Consider the following 19,203-nt stretch of genomic DNA (forward strand, 5'->3'; position numbering starts at 1 on the left):
GGGACAAGCACCCCTGCACCTTGCCTAGCATCTGTTGGGGGTGAAGTGGGATAAGCCTGGGATAGTGAGGGAGAATGCATTTGCCACATCCACACCTGGTCAACAATGGACCAGGTATTGCCAAAGGCCCCGCTGTATGCAAAGCTGGCATCTGGCACAGGCAAATACGGGCTTCGCCCAGGCCTCCCAGCCCACTTGATGAGTGGAAGTGTTTTCCCCAAACATTGGCAACGTCCTAGCCCCTGCAGAGCAACACAACACGCCTTGCCAGAGTGGATGGCGGCCTGGCAGCAGAGTTGATGCTCATCCAGAGGCAGCCATCCACCTGTCTCTGAAGACAAGTGTGTTTCCTGGGCTGCATTTACCAGGGAAGACACCACCTTCCTCCAGCAAAAGCAGCCATTCAATCGTGTCCTGAGGTCCCTGTGCAGTGGGACCTTCGGCAGACACCACTGACACAAGCCTGTGGGTGTCAAATGACCAGGAGAGCAGGATGTGTAAATGCCAGCACCTGGGCCTGCAGGACAGTCAGAGAAACCACTGGCATTGTGTATCCAAAAAGCAGCAGTGGCCCCTGGAGGTTGGCAACCTGCCACCTAAGCTCCCTCGGCTCTCACTTCCAATCTGAGGGCTGCTGGCTGGGAAGACTTGACGCTCTCTGCCTGAGACCCCTGCTCACTTCCACTGTCCCTGGCCCCTGGGTGCATACCTGCTGCTGTCTGGCCCTCCAGCTCCAAGACCTGGCAGGACCACAAGGTCCTGCCGTTGGCCCAATCCCGGCTGCCTTCATCTCCCACCTGGGAGCCTGCAGGCGTCTTGCCTGGTCTTTTGGCTCCATCAGACCCTTTTCCCATGCTTTACCCGCAAAGTGGCACTGATGATCCTGTCGTGTTGTAAATCAGATGACATGAGGACCCTGACTGAAACCCTCCCAAGTCCTCCAAAAGCCCTTAGGGTGAAACTCTAAATCCTTTCGTGGCTCTGAGGCTCCTTCCACCTCAGCTGCCTAGGAATCCTTCTGTTCTCAGAGCCGCCAAGTCTGCCTCTGCCCGGGCCTTCCCAGATGCAGTTTCATGCCCTCCTGCCCCCAGGATGCACTCTCCTGAGACCTCAGCACGACAGGCACCTTATTGTGGCTCAGGCTTCAGTTCACATGCCACCTTCTCCGAGAGGCCTTGCCCAAGCAGCAGCAACCCAACCCTCTCCCTGTCCCTCCTGAATCAGAAATGACCTTGATTGTTTGCTGGTTCATTATCTGTTTCCCCCATTAGAATTTAAGAGGTGTTGGAGTGGGGGCTGCTCTGTCCTATTACCTCTCCCCTCGGTGCCCCACGCAGGAGAAATACTTCTTGTATGACCACATACGTGGAGCATTGTGAGCATAAATGAATGTGTGCACAGGGGTCAAATGACCAGGAGAGCAGGATGCATCAACGCCAACACCTGGGCCTGCAGGACACAACAGAGAGACCACTGGCACTGCGCATCCAAAAAGTAGCAGTGGCCCCTGGAGGTTGGCGACCTGCCATCTAAGCTCCCTCGGCTTTCACTTCCAATCTGAGGGCTGCTTGCTGGGAAGACCTGACGCTCTCTGCCTGAGACCTTTCTCCTGACCCGGGGAGCACACTCAGCCATGAGGATAAGCTGGAGGTGCTAGAGAATTAACATTCCCACAAGCAAGCACACCTATCATGGTTCAGATGTGAGGTGTCCCCCCCAAAGCTTCTATTAATGCAGGGATAGTCAGAGGTTAAATGACTGGACTGTGACGCTGAACCCATCGGTGGATCGTGGTTTTGAATGGGCTGGGTGGTAACTGTAGGCAGGTAGGGTGTGGCTGAGGAGGTGGGTGGCTGGGGGATGTGCCCTGGAAGGATGCATCTTCCCTTGATCCTTTCCCCGCCCCTTCTGCTTTCTGACTGAGCAGAGGGTCTTCCTCCTCTGGACCCTTTTCCCATGATGTGCTGTCTCACCTTGGGCCCAGAGCAATGGCACTGGCTGTCTATGAACTGAGTCCTCTGAAACTGTGAGCCCCAAATAAACTTTCCATTCCCTAAGTTGTTCTAGTCAGGCATTTTGGTCATGGCAATGCAAAAACTGACAAAGGCAATGCCTTGCCATGTGAAGGACAGGTAATTAGTGGATAAATGCCCCCACTTCCTCATCCACTGGTTGGGAGGTGACCAGGTGGGTTCTACATGGACTCCAGGAGGGCCTCAGCAGCACAGAGCTCTGGTTTTCTTACTAAGCACACTTTATGGGTTTCCATCCATCCCTGCCTCACTCCACTGCTCTCCCACCAGGCTTGCAGGCACCATGTCCCAGGTTAGCAAGTGGCACCAGGATCCTTAACTACCCAAACCAGTGCAACTGTTTTCCACCAGGCCACCTCATGTGGACTGGGAAGCTGCCCAGATCCCAGATTCAGAAACCCCCTCCAAAGGCCAGTCATTATCATCCCAGCTCCTGCTTACAGAGTCCTTACTTCAGGACTTTCAAACTCGAATTTCTCTTCAGTCCCTCGGCAAGAAAACACACACCTTCATCCAGGAGATGGTTCTCCTCCAGGCTGGCAAGAAAAAGAGAAAATCCCATTGATAGGATAGCATTTATTATGGAACATGAGGTCAGTAAAGATTAATCCACATGCCCTGTCCCCATCATTTAGAAAATCCAACATCTGAAAATGTAAACCTACAAATAAAAGTAAGAACAGATAAAGTAGGGTTGAAGATTCTCGATTCCAGGGACATCTTTGCAAGAGAATTCACTCCAGGACTCTTCTGTATAATAAACTCCTTCCTGTCCCAGGTGTCCCATATCCATGGAAACCTCATTTCATTTTGGGCAGTCATAATCTTGGTGGTCGAAAAAAATATTTTCCACTCTCTACTGCAGCCACGGTTGGCTAAGTGACAAACACATGGTCACCAAGTTGACAGGTGGGGCTTCCAGAAATGCTTTTTAAAGGCAAGAGTCATAACTGGCCTGTGCTTTTCAGGTGTACAGACTAAGTCCTAGAATACAGAAGTAACTGCTGCAGGTGGAGCAGCTGTCTTGTGATGATGAGGTAACCGACCATGAGGATGAAGCCACAGGCTAAGGATGATAGAAAAGATAAAGAAAGAGACAGAGTCAAGGCCTCTGCTACCTTTAGTAGCCACCATAACAAAATTGCTTACTTCCAGACTACTTATACTTGAAAAATAAATCCCTTACTGGTATAAGCCTTGTAGGTGGATTTTTGTTGTTACGTGCAGCCTAATGCAGTTAAACTAAATCTGGCCTGAGGTTGCCTCCATATTTTGAGTTCCTATGTAGCTAACTGCAACCTAACTTAGTATGCAAACGAGCTGCAACCCAAGAGAATATTCTTGTAACAAATAGTGGAATCTCGGCCAATCATCACAGCTAAGCTTCAGCCAAACACAGGCTGCTGACTCGTTACACTGTGCCCAACTAAGACAGATCCGGAGCAGTGACCAATCAGGCTGTTTCTGCATACCCCTGCTTTCCCTGTCTGTGAATCCTGTGTGCCCACATGGCCGGATGGGACTCTCTGAACCTCTTCTGGTCCTAAGTGCTGCCCAGTCCATGAACCCATCTCTGCCCAAATTAATCCTGCTAAACTGAATTTGTCTTAAGTTTTTTTTTTTTTTTCCTTTTAACAATAATCATAATGGATACACTCACAGGAAATGATAAGAGGCAAAATCCAATGAGGATACGATCAATGGTACTTTAGCAGAGCTAGTAAGCCCTACTAATAGCCACGACCCATTTTATGGCAATACTTATATGTTTCAGTGCTTCTCTGCTTCTTGGAAAAAACTGAACATTAAGCATTTTATCTCCCTGATATAATTGGGAACTACAAAGCTGTTTCTGGAACTGAAGACTCTCTTAACAATATCTACAGGATGGAAAACATGAGGAGTCTGCTTTAGGTCAACGGCGTAAGCACCATTCATGGTTCATCTTTCCACTACCCCAAATTCCATTCACCTTCCAAGGTGACCCCTGATTCTAATACTTAGGGTTCTTAGGAACTCAGATTCACTTTGAAATAACAAAATTTCATTATTAGTAGCAGTCATAGTATGAGGAGCAGTTGTAGTGATAGAAGCAGCTGCGACTATAGTAGAAGTAATAAGTTCACTGCTATCATTTAACATCCGTGGTATGCTTACCCATACGACGGGCACTAAATTAAGCTTTCACAGGCACTACCTAACTTAATTTTTATATATATCTTTTCATAGTTGGAAACATTCTCATCCTCATTTTACAGGTGAGAAACCTAAGTTTAACTTGCCTAAGTTTACAGCTTCCTTGATGCCAGAGTCTGTGCTCTTACCCATTTTGCTGTGTGAAGGCAGTAAACAAATCAGTAAACTAGCAAAAAGAATTAAATAAAATAAATCAGGATCTATACATTAGACTCTAAGCTTCATACCACTCAGTATATAAAAAGACAAAATCAATCAATCACTCAATCATCCACCCTATGTCTTATCCACACAGCTGCTCTTCGAATGAGACCAGGCAATTGAGAAAGGCTGTTATCTGCCTCCCCAGAGCAGAAAATCCCCCAAACTCACCACAGCTCTTCTAGTGCCACATTCTTTTCCAACATCAGTGCTAAGGCTTGGGCACCCACACAGCCAATGTTGTTTCCCACCAGGCTGGACATAGTCATGAAACAGAAAAGTATCAGAGCAGTGACAGATCTCAGAGATAAGCTAACCTGTGAAGGGCAAAATGTATGGCACACATAGCCCCACTGGCCTGGTGTGCTCCATTTCAGACATTGCTTATTGATCACAGTACTCTTTAAGCCCAGGAGCAGCCTTAGAATCCTTTCTCACAAGGGGCACTGGACAGCCACTACCAGTGGATTGTAATTGGTCTTTAAGATACAATATGACAGTTTGTCTCAAGATCTTAAATTTTCAGATGGAGAAATAGCTGCTTGAGAGGAAAAGAGTCATCTCCAGAGTCACCCAGGAATCCTCAAGTGTCCCAAACCCCAAACCAATGGTATTTCTTCCTCCAGGACTACCTAATACAGGGGAATGGAAATAAGTTCAACCACCTTGAAAACGGGCCTGAGCTCCTTCCTCTTGACCTGGCTCTGCCTATGACAAATGTAAGGCAGACCTTGAGGCTTACCTGAGCCACTTCAAGCTCCGGTGATCATCCAAGGCTTCAGCCAGGGCCTGGGCACCCTCGTCACCCGCCTTGTTGCCCCAGAACCTGAAAAGACCAATGGAGTCAACAGACAGTGTCAGTGGGTCCTGCTTTGGATTTAGACCCATGCTAATGTTCTCCTGCTCTCTGCAGCCCCGGCCAGAGGGACAGGGCCACCCAATCCCAGAGAGGTCTCACTGGGACACGTTGGTCCCAGAAGAGTGGATCCGCTGCCATCTTTTTGGTGGGATGGCCCAACTTCCCTCAGACTTTGGGGGCTTCAAATCAGACTTAAGATACAATAGAGGCCCAAACATCCCATACCTTCAGGGATGGGGAACTCGCCTTCGACCACTGTTCACAGAGTTGTAACATTTTTCCTGACCTTGAGATCAGATTTGCTTCCTGGTAGCTGCCACCCACGTCTGTAACTACCCTGCAGGACCACCCAGGACAAGTCTAACTCTCTTCCTGCAAGTCAGCTCCTTATCTCTTGCTCTTCTTAACACCCCAATTCCTTCATGATGTCCAAATCCTTCCCCTTCTTACCCACTGTAGTTTGTTTTTGACTCTGTTGCTACCCTTGCAGCCTGGACGAGGTGCGGGTTTCTGGAGCAACACGGTCCTAATCCTGCCTCCAGTTGAACTCATGGGCAACCTGCCTGCTTGTGAAATGATTTGAAACACCTTGTCCCTAAGGTCATTCCCTCTTCCTATAGTCTCAGAACCTAAAACCCTGGTTCTTATCTAATGGACAGCAAGTCACATGGAGCAGAAGAGGGGCTGCCTGGGACAGCATGGGTGCAACCCTGGAGGGACAGATGTTCTTCCCAGCAAGCAGGGGAGCCGCACTCTGGAGCCCTGTCGGTGTGGGACTCCTCTCAAAGCAAATGGCTGACTCCCCCCGCCTCCCCGGCAGGCACCATGGCCCTACTGCCAGGGAAAGTGCTGAAGAACCTAGGCAGCACCCTCCCATCCTGGTCTACTATCCTTCCGCGTCCTTTCTAGGTCAGGGGTCCTCACTCTGGATGCACATCCTCTGGGTACGTTCACTGCATTAGTCTGGGGTGGGGTCCAGACCACAGTGTTCTTCAGAAGCACAAAGTGGTTCCAGGATACGGCCAAAGCACAGCCCTAAGCACCCCAAGGACCAGAGGGCTTCCTGTCCCAGGTTCAGGGCACAACCGTCCCCCAACCCTGACATCCTGAACTTCCTGCTTATCAGATGAAGCAAGTGCACAGGTGGCTGAGGGCCACCCACTCACTCCCCAGTTTGCCCTTCCACCAGGGAAGCCAAGCTGCCTCTGGGACCTTATAACTGGTGCTTTTCACCTGCTCCACATTCTTGAAAGCTCCCAAGCTCCTCTATGCAGGCCCAGCTCTCCCAGAGTCTGACCTACCCCAGGAACTGCAGGGAGGCATTGCTTCGGAGGCCCTGGGCCAGCACCTGGGCTCCCACTGCAGTGATGTGGTTATTCCCGAGCCTGGAAGGGAAGACAGGAGGCTGAGAGTGCAGCAGAGGGCAGAGGACAAAGCTCATCAGGGCCAGGGGCAGGGAGGCCTGGCAGGACAGCTGTGAAGACCTCGCCAGGGTGCCCCAGTCACCTGCTGTTCCGTTGCTTGCTCGATGGCTCCCACAACTTCAACTTTGCTGTCCCCAGCAAAGGGAGAGTTGAGGATGTACTATTTTGTAAAGCAGTGTGACAGGTCTGGGCAGGAGCCCTAGCAGGCAGCTGTCTTGGGAGGTAGTTTTGTCAAGGGACGAGGACCCTGTCACACCTTTCCGGGTTGGTCTTGGTCACTCCAGCATGACCCCTGCTGACTTGCAGGGACCACTTTGCCACAGGTAGCATTTACCTGTTCTGCAAGACTCAGGTGGCTGAGAAGAGGAAGGATCCCAATGAGCCTTCTGGGCACGTTCACTGCCAACCCCAAAAGGGACACAGGCGAGTCTCAGGGTAGGAGGGGACCCCAGCAAGAAAGGCCCCAGGTGAAGCCAAATCCAGACATCTCCAAGAGTTTCAGAAAAATCCCCCAAGCTCTCACACACAACCCAGCACTTTCTGGAATAATCAGAATATATTCTCATCTTTTCAAAGAACTTTAAGACATTCTGGCTCAACAATCTTACAGGGCAGGCATTATTAGCCCCTTTAAGAAGGGGTGCGGCACCATGAGCCTGCACCTCCCAGACCTCCAACCTCAGCTCTCTGCAGGCAACTGAGGCTCCAGAATCCGAGCCCATGACCACTGCCCCAAGGCTTCCCACAGGAGGCTCCCTCCCAGTGACTGACAGACAGGAGACACCCTGGCCACCCCGCACCCCCGTGGATTTTGCTTGAGGGCACTCTGATGGCCTTGCTGAACTCTCTCAGAGTTACATTGAAGTACAAGGTTCATGGGGGTCAGACCCATCCCTGTAGCCTCCCCAGCTCCCTCCCCATTTCTCCTTGTAGGCATTTTCCCCAGTAAATTGGCTGGCCACACAGTTCCTTCTTGGAGGACTAACATAAGACTTGCAAGCTGTGAGCTTACATAACTTGCCCACGATCTTTCAGTCACTGAGCTTACTATACAAAGCACTCGCTGTTCTGCATCAGTTCTTCATGTATAATAACTCGCTTAACCACAACAACCCCAGAGATGGCTATAATTATTATCCTCATTTTACAGAAAGGGAAATGGAGGCACAGAGACACTGGGCTGACCCAAGGTCACACAGCTAATCAGGATTCAAATTCCAAGGGGTCCTAGAGTCAAATCGTGGGCAGCTCAGCTCTAGAGCCCCTGGTTTCAAGTACTATGATATATTGACCAGAAACCCAGGTCTTCAATTGTAAGTACAGCACCCCAGTGCTACCCACAACCCTCGCTAGGCAGATGAGCCAGGTCAGCCTGGAGGAGTAGTTGGTAAAAGCAGAACAATCTTTTGTGCAAAATGGCACCTGTGGCCTTGGCCTCAGCAGCTCTGACTGAGACTGAGCTACATAGCCAAATTTTAAAATGGTAGCTTCCATCCCCAAGCCCAGTTCAGCAAGTGGAAATAACAGATTCTTTCCACAAGGCATATCTTTACATCGTCTTCCTTTACAGCCTCACAAAGGACAGGAGGCAAGACGATCCAAAAGCTGGGGGCGGGGGCACAGGCTAAACTGGCGTCTGGCAGGAGAGAGACTCTAGTTGAAACCAGGAGGTTCTGCAGCAGCACACGGCAGAGCTCCTATGAGGTACAGACCTTGCTGCTCCAAGTGGTGACAAGTCCTTCTGGGACAAGCAATGGCTGCCATAGCACTGGGGGCAGAGATCCCTATGCCTCCCCCGCAGGATGCCCTCAATGTACATCAGGGAACCTGGTAACCCCAAAGACCCTGTGAAAAGAGCCTAGAAACTCTTCTTTGCCCTGAGGGTTGAAGGTCAAAAGGACAGGTACCCCTCAGCAGAGCTGGTCCAGAGGAGGTCAAGGCAGTGGAGAAACCCAGCTCACAATAAGACACTGCCCTGGACTCAGGAGGTCATGAGCCCACTGTGGGCCAGGCCAGGTGGACACCAGGCCACACTGAAAGTTAGCCTCCAGGGGACAGGAAAACCCAGGGCTTACCTCAACGCCAAGAAGTTCTGCTTGCATGCAAGAAGCTTGGCCAGGGAGTGTGCACAGCCGTCAGTTAATTTGTTGTTGAACAAGCTATTATGTTCCAGGAGAGAGGAGACATGGATGTAAGGCCTGTGGCCCTCGAACCCAAGGCTGCCCATTGTCTCCTGGCAGGACTCACTGCACCTGCCAGTCATGCAACGCCCTGCCCCCCAGCCCATCACACAGCACGATCTGCAGGGAGACTGGGGGAGAGGAGGCCCCACGTCCACAGCCCAGCCCAACTTACGCTAGCTTCTGCAGCTGCTCACAGTGAAGAGCATGTTCTGTGAGCTTGCCAAGGCCGCGGTCTGAGATATTGTTATCTCGCAAACTGAAAGAGATGGAATAAATTAATTGAAAAATGGAGCTAACAGAGGAAGAAAATGTACAAAACCCCAAAAGAGAGTCTTACCCATATCCACAAAGTGCCAGCATCTGTGCTTCTGGAAACTACCACAAAGACAGAGCACCCCAGAAGCATGGAGACCCCCAGCATCCCTGGCCAGGTAGCTGACAATGGTGGGAATGGCCGAGGAGTGGGGATTCAGAATCCCTACCAAAGAACACTAGAATCCTCGAACTATTGCAGGTCTAACTTCAGGCCCAGTTTTCATTTTTGCAAAAGGACAATGATCACCACAGTGGCCTCAATGAAGGGTCCCAGTGGAAATAAGCTGAACTATACCAGATGGGCAACCCCTTGGGGCAGTGGTGGTCACTACCTCCTAGTGAGCAGACGCTACACCAGATGGGTGAGACGGGCCCAAACTAGTGCATAACAGGCTGTAGATAGTGAAGCCTTCCTGAGCTGTCCTCTACCCAAAACACTGCTCCTGAAGGGCACACCCTGCCGAGCAAGCCCCTCCAGCTCGCCTGACCACGATGTCATCTGGAAGCTTCCCTAATACAGATTCTTGGGCATCCAGCCTGGAGTGGGCCTTCTCTATGTGTGGGGTGGGGCCTAGGGATCTATATATTTTAACAACTGTGCACATGATTATTTATTTGTCTTCAGACAAACTTGCATGACTCCAACTCAACAGTTATTAGCTCAGGCACTAGAGTCCCTCATCTGGACATTGTGATCCCGACCAGTCACTTACTAGCTATTCCTTGGTGCTTTATCTACAAGAAGGGAGTGATTGTATGACCACCCTCACCAGGCTGAGCACATACCCGGTGAGCCCCTGGCACCAATACAAGTCATCTGTAACCAGGCGCGCTAGCATGTGTGGAACATTCTGTGTGCCTGTCCTGGTCACTTCCCAACAGTAACTTTGTCCTCACAACAAGTCCTTGAAGCAGTCACTACTCTGATGCTCATTAGGAAGAAACTGAGGCACGGACATGTGAAGTGACTTTGCTGAGGTTACACAGCACCTCAAGGGATTGAGCCTAAGCAGTCTGGCTCCAAACCCCACCCCTAACCACAACACTGGAGGGGCCTCCTTGTGACCTTCAATGAGTTTTCTAGAGAAGTGGTTTTTAGACTGCAGGTTGTGTGACCCATTAGTGTGTCACAGAACCAATTTTGAAGGGCCTAAGCAGCACTTTTAAAACCAAAATCGAACAGACGAAGAGAGCAAAGTGTCCAAGAGCTAAGACAGCAAAGTCATCTCACGAAGTTTTGGTTTCAGTTCTACATGAGGGCGTCTGCTCACCACTTGCTCACTTGCTCTCACTGTGGGTTACAGTCAAGAAACTTTGAAACCCATCATCCTAGAGCCCTAGAGAGCCAGGGTGTAAAGAACCCTGTAGAGGGCACTTGATGTGCAGGGTTTCCTAGAGGCTGAGGGTTTCAGTTGGCATGGAAAGATCTCGAGTGGGAATTGCAACCTGGCATTGTGGGAGAGGAACCTGGCCTGTCTCTCTCTCTCTCTCTCTCTCTCTCTCTCTCTCTCTCTCTCACACACACACACACACACACACACACACACACACACACGAAATGCCCATGAAGCAACCTCATGGCTGTGTGGGATAAAGAACAACGGAACTCAGTTGATGGCTTCATCTGCTGGTTAGCTTCCTGTTTCTATAACGCAATATCTGAGATAACTAACATATAAAGAGAAAGGGGTTATTCTGATACACAGTTTGGAGTTCCAGTCCATGGGCAGCTGGCTTCCATTGCTTTGGGGTCTGTGGCGAGGTCATACATCATGATAGAAGGGTGTGACAGAGCCAAGATTCTTACATCACAAGTCAGGGAACAAAGAAGAAGAAAAGGAGTCCAGGGTCCCACAGTCCACTTCAAGGGGATGCTTCCAAAACCCCAAAGACTTCCTACAAGGCCCACTTCTTAAAGGTTCCACCGTCTCCCAATAGTGCTACTCTGGGGACTAAGCTTTTCACACCTGGACCTTTGGGGGACACTTATCCAAACCATGACAGCTGCTGATGGAAACTCAGGCGGATGCCTACAGACCGGTAGTTCACAGTGTGAGACCAGCTGAAGCAGAATCATCAGCAATGTTCATGAAAGCTACAGATCCCGAGGCCACCACCCCAACCTACTGAATGGGAATACGGGGGGTGGGCCCCGAAACCTGTCCTTCAGCTCGCAACTTTGCTCACTGCAGTCTGAGCACCAGGTGTTGGAACCAAGCCAGCCTTGCCCTTCTCTGAAAACAGAGACAGAGCACAGCTCCCCACAGACCTTCTGCTCCCCACGTGGGAACACCCTAATCAGTGAGAGAGGACCCACTGAAGAACTCTAGGGAGGGACTGTCTAGGAGGATCATCCTGGCCTCCTGGGATTCAAGAACCTGGTAAACACTAGAGGCCCATTCTCCAGGAACAAGCACTGTTCATAGCTCAGCAGACAGACGGCCTCCCTATTCCCCAGCCAAAAGACCACGCCCCTTCCCTCCCAAGGAAGAGGAATATGGAGCCGTTTACTTGACCCCATGCACTCCCCGCTTCTCTCCTGGCCTCTCGGTCCTGGGAGGCTGACATCTGTGAACATCATCGGATCTGCCTCTGAGGTGGGTCAGCCAGAGGAAGGCACAGGCCGGAGGCAAGAGGCGAGAAGAGAGGGCAAGAGTGACTCTCCTGGGACCCAAGCTGCCGAGGCTCAGGGCCCTGGCCATACCCCCCATTCAGCTAGTAAGCACGCCTTCCCTGTGCCTCAGGTCCCAACTGTCACGAGCCCCAGGACCCCGCTTCATCCCTCTTCACTCTCCGTAACCCCTGCTCACACCCCTGTAGGCAGTCCCTTTATTAAACTCTCCTCAACTTACCCAGTTGGCATCGGTTTCCTCCAAGACCCCAACAAGTATTGAGTCATGTTTATATTACATATTAATTGTATGTAATATACATATTATAGATTAACTACCCATAATCCATGCTGTGTTATGAACTTGTGACCAGAGTCTCCATTGAAAACCACAGCACAAGTTCACATAGGTGTCCATGTTTCACGAAGGAAAAAAGGCCTGCTACTTTGCCTCAGAGAAGACACACACCCTAATACATTCAAGGAGGGTCTCATCCTTTGCTCAGGGTCAATAAAGGTCACCTGAAAGTAGCCCAAAAGCCCCAGGAGATTGGGAATAGATTTTAACTTCAGTATGCAACTTCTGCTTTCTCATGAGTTCTACAGAACTCAGAATGCCCCCCTTTAAAGGCTGGAAGGGATGTTGGGGAGCTTGCAGCATGCTGGTCACCTGACCTGGGCATACCCTCTGCCCTTGCCTGTCCCAAGATATGAGAAAAGACCCACATACTCGAGGGCACAGATGTCCCAAAGAGCAACACTTCACATCTTCAGAAAGCAGTACTCTCTCCTCCGGGTAATGCCGAAATCCTACCTGCACACCGCACTACCTGATAGAAAAAGGGTGGGCGGCGAGGAGTACAGTGGCACACACTTAGGTTCCCAACAACTTGGGAGGCAGAGGCAGGAGGATCACCAGTCGGAGGCCAGCCTGGGCAACCCAGAGAGACACTGTCTCAGAATAAAAATAAAAAGGACTGGGGATGTGGCTCAGTGGTAACGCACCTCTGGGTTCAAAAGAATTTTTAAAAATTGGTGGGGGTAGACTGAAACCCTGCTCTACTTCCTCTCTCTCACGATCTGAAATTCCCAGGGATTTTAAAGTCTCAGAGGGGGCACAAGTCACCCTTGATTTGAAGTAGCTCCTGATACAGCTACATATTACACAAAACTTTGCACGTGACCTCCAGGTTTTCCCAGAGATGAGATGGAGAGCAGAAAACGGATAGACAGAAAGATGCAAAACCCAGTCTGCAATTTCCTGTGTGACTCTCTCTTTTTGTTTGTTTGTTTTGGTTTGTCTTCTTGGTACCGGGGGATTGAACCCAGGGACTCTCAAATGCTAGACAAGTGCTCTACCACTGAGCTACCTCCCCAGCCCTTCTGTGTGGCTCTGAACAAGTTACTTCACTTCTCTGAGCCTCAGACCAAAGCTAATGGAGATAATAATGTCCCCGCCAACAGCTCAGAGTGGCTGTGGAGATGAGATGAAATCATTCTGGAAAGCACAGCCTAGTACCTGGTATGCCCAACACTGAATAAAGTACAGCTGTCATGTACGGACACTGAAGCCCAGCATGGGAAGGGGTGAGGCCTGTGTTGTACTGAAGGGTGGCAGAATTGGTGCTGGGCCAGGACTTCTGGATCCCAGGGGTGCTCCCACACCTAACTCTGAGGTCAGTGCACTCCCGGCCACGCCCGACCGCAATGCCAGCAGCACTCACTAGAGAGCCTTGCAGACACCAAGGCAAGGCAGCAGCTGCTCCACACCCATGTCACCCACAGAGTTATGGTCCAGCTGCAGGGCCACGGCCCGCTGGAGGTGCCGCAGCACAAAGGCTAGGGCAGCACACTCGGCAGGGCCCACGCTGCAGAATGTCAACTTGAGGTGCCCGACATCCAGCCCGCGCACAGCCTCCCGCGCCAGCCGCTCCTCCTGCATCTCGTACAGGCTTCGAATGAGCCAGATGAACCCGGGCATGGCGTGCATGCTCTTGGCCTCACCCGGCACGACTGGCGGGATGGACTGGAAGTGCCTGCGGAGGCTGCGGGCTAGACACCAGCGGACACAGGCCTGGCGCCGCAGCAGGGCCTTCTTGGACGCCTGGCACTCAGCCAGCAGGTCCCGGTGCTCCTGGGACAAGAGCCCTGCCAGGAAGGCTGCTGTGATCTGAAGGTTGTGTGGCTCGGCCTTCTGCAGCAAAGCCACCACACTGCTCTCCTCGCACCTGGAGGCCTGGACACACAGGGTGGGCAGCAGTCGAGCCAGGGGTGAGCTGCCTGACCTGTGGCAGTTGAAGAGGTGTCTGAGCGAGGCCACTGGCACATCAGGACTCAGCGCCAGGTAGAAGGCACCAAAAAAGCACTGGAAAGTAATGTGCAAGAATTCCAAGGCTGGCCTGCTCCCGGGCACCACACTCTGGGCCCGCACCAAGAAGCCGAGGGAAATGTCATCAGGGTCAACCTGGGCTGCCTGGAGATGCTGGGCAGAGAACACATAGCAGCACATACCCAGGCCCCAGAGAGCCAGTTGTCCAAGGCGCAGGAGGGTGGAGAGCCTGCCTTGGAGGAGCCCGGGTCCCAGGACATGGGCGGCTGCGTCTGGCGGGGAGGTGCGCAGCAGGAAATGCTGCAGGATCAGAAGGTACATGTCTGTGGTGGTCCTCGGGAATCCCCCGCCCCGCAGCAGCAGCTCCTGGTGGCATCTGGACACCATCCATGAGAAGACAGGAAGGTGGCACAAGCCGTGCAGGGCTGAGGTGGCCTGGAGCAGGTGGAGGAGGTGGTCTGCCAGCCCAGGCTGGGGATGGCACTTCCTCAGATACAGCTCGATGGCCTCTTCCGAGAAGCCCCTAAGGTGGTACTCCACGCGCACGTACTTCCTGAGGAAGGCCGACACGGCGTCGGGACGGCTGGTCAACACCTTGCGTGCGCCCTTGAGCAGGCTGCCCTGCAGGAGGTTGAAGAGCAGAGTGGGGACGGACGTGGGCTCCGTCGGGGAGCAGTGACGCTCTCCGTCCGTGAACCTGAACCTGAATTCATCGAAGCCATCAAAGGTCAACAGGACGCGGTCAGGGTGATCAAGGAGGAACTGGAAGATGTCCTGTTGGCCACCGTCAGGCCAACAGCAGTGTTCAAAGAGCAAGGTCCTCACGGACAGCTGTTTGGTCACGCACTGCAGCTGCCGGCAGCTGAATGGGAAGACGAAGAGAAACTCCTGGAAGTCCTGCCCCGTGGCCCAGAGCAAGTGTAGCCGCTGCAGGAGCGTGCTCTTGCCGCTGCCCGCCTCGCCCACCACCAGCACCGTGTCTGCGTCCTCGTTGAGGTGGCCGCGGGTGCTGAAGAGCTCCTCCAAGCCCAATGTGGCACTGCTCTCCCACAGGGCTCCGGCCATGCTCGCCTGCGTCCGGAGCTCCAGGAGGTTCTCCGTGTACACGTCCTCTAGGCACAGATTCTCCACCCCGTCGTAAGTGCTGAGGAAGCGGGACTGGGCAGACACCGTGCTCCTCAGCTTGGAGATGTACTGGCAGCATTCCGCAGCTGGAAGACAGAGGAAGAGCAGAATGAGGGTGGGACTGTGGTCCAGATGCGACGGGACCCGAGTGGGCTGCGTGGAGGAATGTGAAGTCACTGATTGACAGGACAAACAGGCCAGTGGGCGTCCATCCCGGCTCCTCCACTCGCAAGCTGTGGGCTCTGAAGACAGCCACGGAAGCCCCCTAAACCTGTTTCCTCCCCTGTGAAGTGGGAAGGCTGGTGATCGCTACCTTAGGGAACTTTAACGTGGATCAACTGAGATAATTCATGTCACGTGCTAAGTACAACGTCCCACACACAGTAAATGCTCCAAAGACGCCAGCCAGTGCCATGACTAATACTGACACCAGCTGGCTGTGGGGATTAGGAGGAGTCCTGGGCGGGGGTCACAAGACCCATGGTCTCATGTTGCTCCCACCATGTTGGCTGGGTGGCTTTAGACAGGTCCCTTCACCACTCAGCTTCAGCTGCCTCTTCCTACACGGAAACAGGATCTAAGGGCTTAGGATTCTGAAGTCAGACACACACCTGAGTTTAAAACCTTACATGCAGGGGCTGGGGTTGTGGCTCAGTGGTAGAGCACTTGCCTAGCTCGTATGAGGCACTGGGTTCGACCCTCAGCACCACATTTAAAAAAATAAAATAAAATAAAGGTCTGTGTCCATCTATAACTAAATATATTTTTTTAGAAAAACTTGCATCCACCATTCATTTGAGGAAGCCTAACTGGGCCTTGGTTTTCTGATCTGTAGAAATGGAAACAATCCATATCTCGAAGGATTGTTTCAGGAGCAATGAGATAAAATGAAGATTAGAAGAATATCTGGCACTTGGTAAACAGTCCAAAACCGTATTCACCATTATCACAGTGGTCAGGAGGCACAGCAATGGCATCCAAAGATGTCCACGTCCTGACTGACCCCTGGAACCTGTGGCTATGTTACCTTCCATGGTAAAGGGGCTTGGAGAATGTGATGCGATGAACCTGCACAATCTGGGGGGACTTGACACTGAGGGCCTCAGGGTCACCAGGGTTCCCAGGTTGAACACTCAGACAAGATCCTCTAATTCTGTCTGCAGGTCCCCATCCTCCCTTTGTCCCCTCTGCAGGAAGAGTTCTCATGCCCAGGGTGCTTCCAGAGGGCTGATGTTTTTCCTTTGTCATCCTGGTTCCTGTGTGTACAAACCACTTCCTGTGTCAGGGTTCAGTTCCTCTTTCGGGAAATGGAGAAGTGCTGGCCCAGAGTCCTAGGCTGGCAGGACGTCAGCAGGTTCACATCATCAAGCTTTCACTGCCCCCAGGCAAACACTGGCCCATTTGTTCTCAACTCGGGCTGACAAGTAAGGTTCGCAGAGAGCTCTTAGCTCACCAAAGTTGCAGTCATACAAAACGGACGCTCCGGTCTATGTCATCACTTTCTATTTTTTGGTTATTTTTGAGATGGAGTCTTGCTATGTTGCCTAGGCTGGACTCAAACTCCTAGGCTAAGGGATCCTCCTGCCTCAGTCTCCTGAGTAGCGGGACTACAGACACATGTTACCATGCCCAGCCTGTGTGGCCCCTTTTGTTCCCAGAGCAGATGATTATCTTTGCTCTTTCTGCCCTCTAGATATATCAGGAGCACTAGATAGACACCAGAAGATCAAGATTCTCCTTTCTGAAACTCTGACTTCCGCTGCAGGTTCATAGTCAGTGTTAATGATACCAAATTCATCCCTAAAAAATGATCTCATTTTAAAGATAAACACATCACTTATCACCTTCAGCAGCACCTGGCACCATGGCAGTGCCTGCCTAGCCAGCTATGCATAATGATATCAACAAACGTTAATGAAGGGCCAGCTGGGTACTGTGAATTGATGTCTCTATCCTGCTCTTGAAGGAGATGACACACACCCACATGCCAAGCACAGGCCTCCAGCCATTCTGCCCTCCGGCTCGCAGGACCAGGGTGGGAAACCCATCTGTCAGCACCAGGCACACAGCTCCAGGGCCTTCGGTGCTGATGAGCTTTCCCTTTCAAAGATGCTAAAACAAGACTCAGAAAGCGCTCAGCTTGCATCTCTTCTTTACAACTGAAGATTCCTTCTCCCCTCAAGAAAGTGTAGGTGAGGACAGTTTGCAGTCAGACCCATCTTCCCGGCCTTGCCATGAACCTCCCTGCCCAGTTTCCACATCTGTAAGGTGGAGAAAACCCCCACTTTACATATATTGTCTGTAAAGGACCCACAGGGTGCCTGGTGTCTTCCTGCTATATGGATAAGCCTCTCATACCCCTAAGTGGGGCCGGTGAGCTTGGGCACCAAGGGTGCCATGTTCTCTAAATCCACTCAGTTCCTGAGTTTCTGATCATGAGTAGCTACATTTCAGAGATCCAGAGATTCCTGCCCCATCCCTAAAAGTGCATCTGGATCTTCTTAGTGCAGACGACAAGAGCTGGGACCGTTAGGAACACCTGTGGTTAGCCCTTGCTTCATGGCGGCTCCAGGAAGCACTCTGCAACACAGGAAGCAATGAAAGCTGAGGGAGAAGGTTGATCTCTTCATCTTTTCATTCTCCCCACAGCCTGATGGGTCAGGGGGTCGTGTTAGCTTTATAATGAGGAAACTGAGTCTTACAGGAGGCTCATGCAACTAATAGGTTAAACGCATGTTCTGCTCTTAATCATGATCTGCACTGACTTCCTTTTCCTTTCTGATGAACTGAGAAGAACACACACATACCCTCTAAAGGCAGGGACAAGGGGACAGGTAATTCCAGAATGTGCCGTAGAAGGAAAGTAGCCAATCCATTTGCCTTCACTGTGGCAAGATCGAGCAGCCTTCTTGCCTGTGGAAGAAGGAAAAGCCATTATTATTCCAGAAGGGCTGAGGAGGGGTGTGGGAAGGTTTCTACCAAGTTGAGCATCCCTAATCTGAAAACCTGAAATCTGAAATGCTCCAAAATCCAAAACTTTTTGAACATCAACATGATTTCACAAGTAGACAATCCACACCATGAAACTGCTGCATGCACAGAATTATTTGAAATATTGTATAAAATTATCTTCAGGCTATGTTTATAAGGTGTATATGAAACATAAATGTATTTCATGTTTAGATTTGGGCCTCATCCCCAAGGTATCTCATTAGGTATATGCAAATACTCCAAAATCTGAAAGAAAAAAAAAAAAAAACAGAAAACCAAAACACTTCTGGGCCAAGCATTTAAGATATAGGATACTCAACATGAGTGACAATGTCATAGGGACCTCTCTTCCATCACAATAAAAGGCCTGAGAAACAACCAAATGACCACAGGAGTTTAAAGAAGTTGGTACAGTACTGGATGGTGAAATGAACACACTCATCCAATCCCGCTCCTTCTCAAAACCACTAAAGGAGTAAATACCTAAAAAATAAACATTCAAAGATAAGGAAGAAGATCCCAGAAGCTGTCCATGACTTGAAAGAGAAGTGATTTCAAGTCCCATGGCTTCAGTGCTTGAACCTGATCTCTGTTCCTGACCCCACACTTTCGTCTCCAGCCTGAACTTGTCCCTCCACCTGGCCTGGTGCATGGATCACCCATTGCCGTCTCCACTCAAATACACCTGCCCCCGCAGGCCAAGCCCACAGCCTTCCTCCTCCCAGCCGAGGTCAACTCCATTTCCAGGTGCTTAGCCCCAAAGTTTTGGAGTCGCCCTTGAAGCTGCAATCCACCAGAAATCCTTTGGGCCCCATCTTCAAAGTATATCCAGAGCACTGTCCAACAGAAATAGAAAGCAAGATACAATGTGAGCCACGGGTGAGATTTCAAATCTTCTAACAGCCAGATTCTTTCATGTTTAAAAAGATGAAGTTA

At 51.1% G+C, this 19,203-nt stretch overlaps 1 protein-coding gene across 5 annotated transcripts in view; it reads right to left on the reverse strand.

Annotated features, from left to right (window-relative positions):
- Positions 1–19,203, reverse strand: part of NOD2 (nucleotide binding oligomerization domain containing 2) — a 42,245-nt gene that overhangs the window by 4,271 nt on the left and 18,771 nt on the right. For 4 of the 5 annotated variants that reach the window (XM_079117272.1, XM_079117271.1, XM_079117270.1 and 1 more), the window contains exons 3-10: positions 18,084–18,189; positions 13,547–15,362; positions 9,069–9,152; positions 8,789–8,872; positions 6,591–6,674; positions 5,173–5,256; positions 4,602–4,685; positions 2,486–2,569 (exon numbers count right to left, since the gene is read on the reverse strand). In XM_079117272.1, coding sequence (XP_078973398.1) covers positions 2,486–2,569; positions 4,602–4,685; positions 5,173–5,256; positions 6,591–6,674; positions 8,789–8,872; positions 9,069–9,152; positions 13,547–15,362; positions 18,084–18,189 — 2,426 coding nt within the window. Of the gene's footprint in view, positions 1–2,474; positions 2,570–4,601; positions 4,686–5,172; positions 5,257–6,590; positions 6,675–8,788; positions 8,873–9,068; positions 9,153–13,546; positions 15,363–18,083; positions 18,190–19,203 lie in introns of all 5 variants that reach the window. The other variant, XR_013760155.1, reaches the window with a different exon arrangement.

Source organism: Sciurus vulgaris (genome assembly GCF_902686455.1).
Source record: "Sciurus vulgaris genome assembly, chromosome: 17".
Classification (NCBI taxonomy): Eukaryota; Metazoa; Chordata; class Mammalia; order Rodentia; family Sciuridae; genus Sciurus; species Sciurus vulgaris.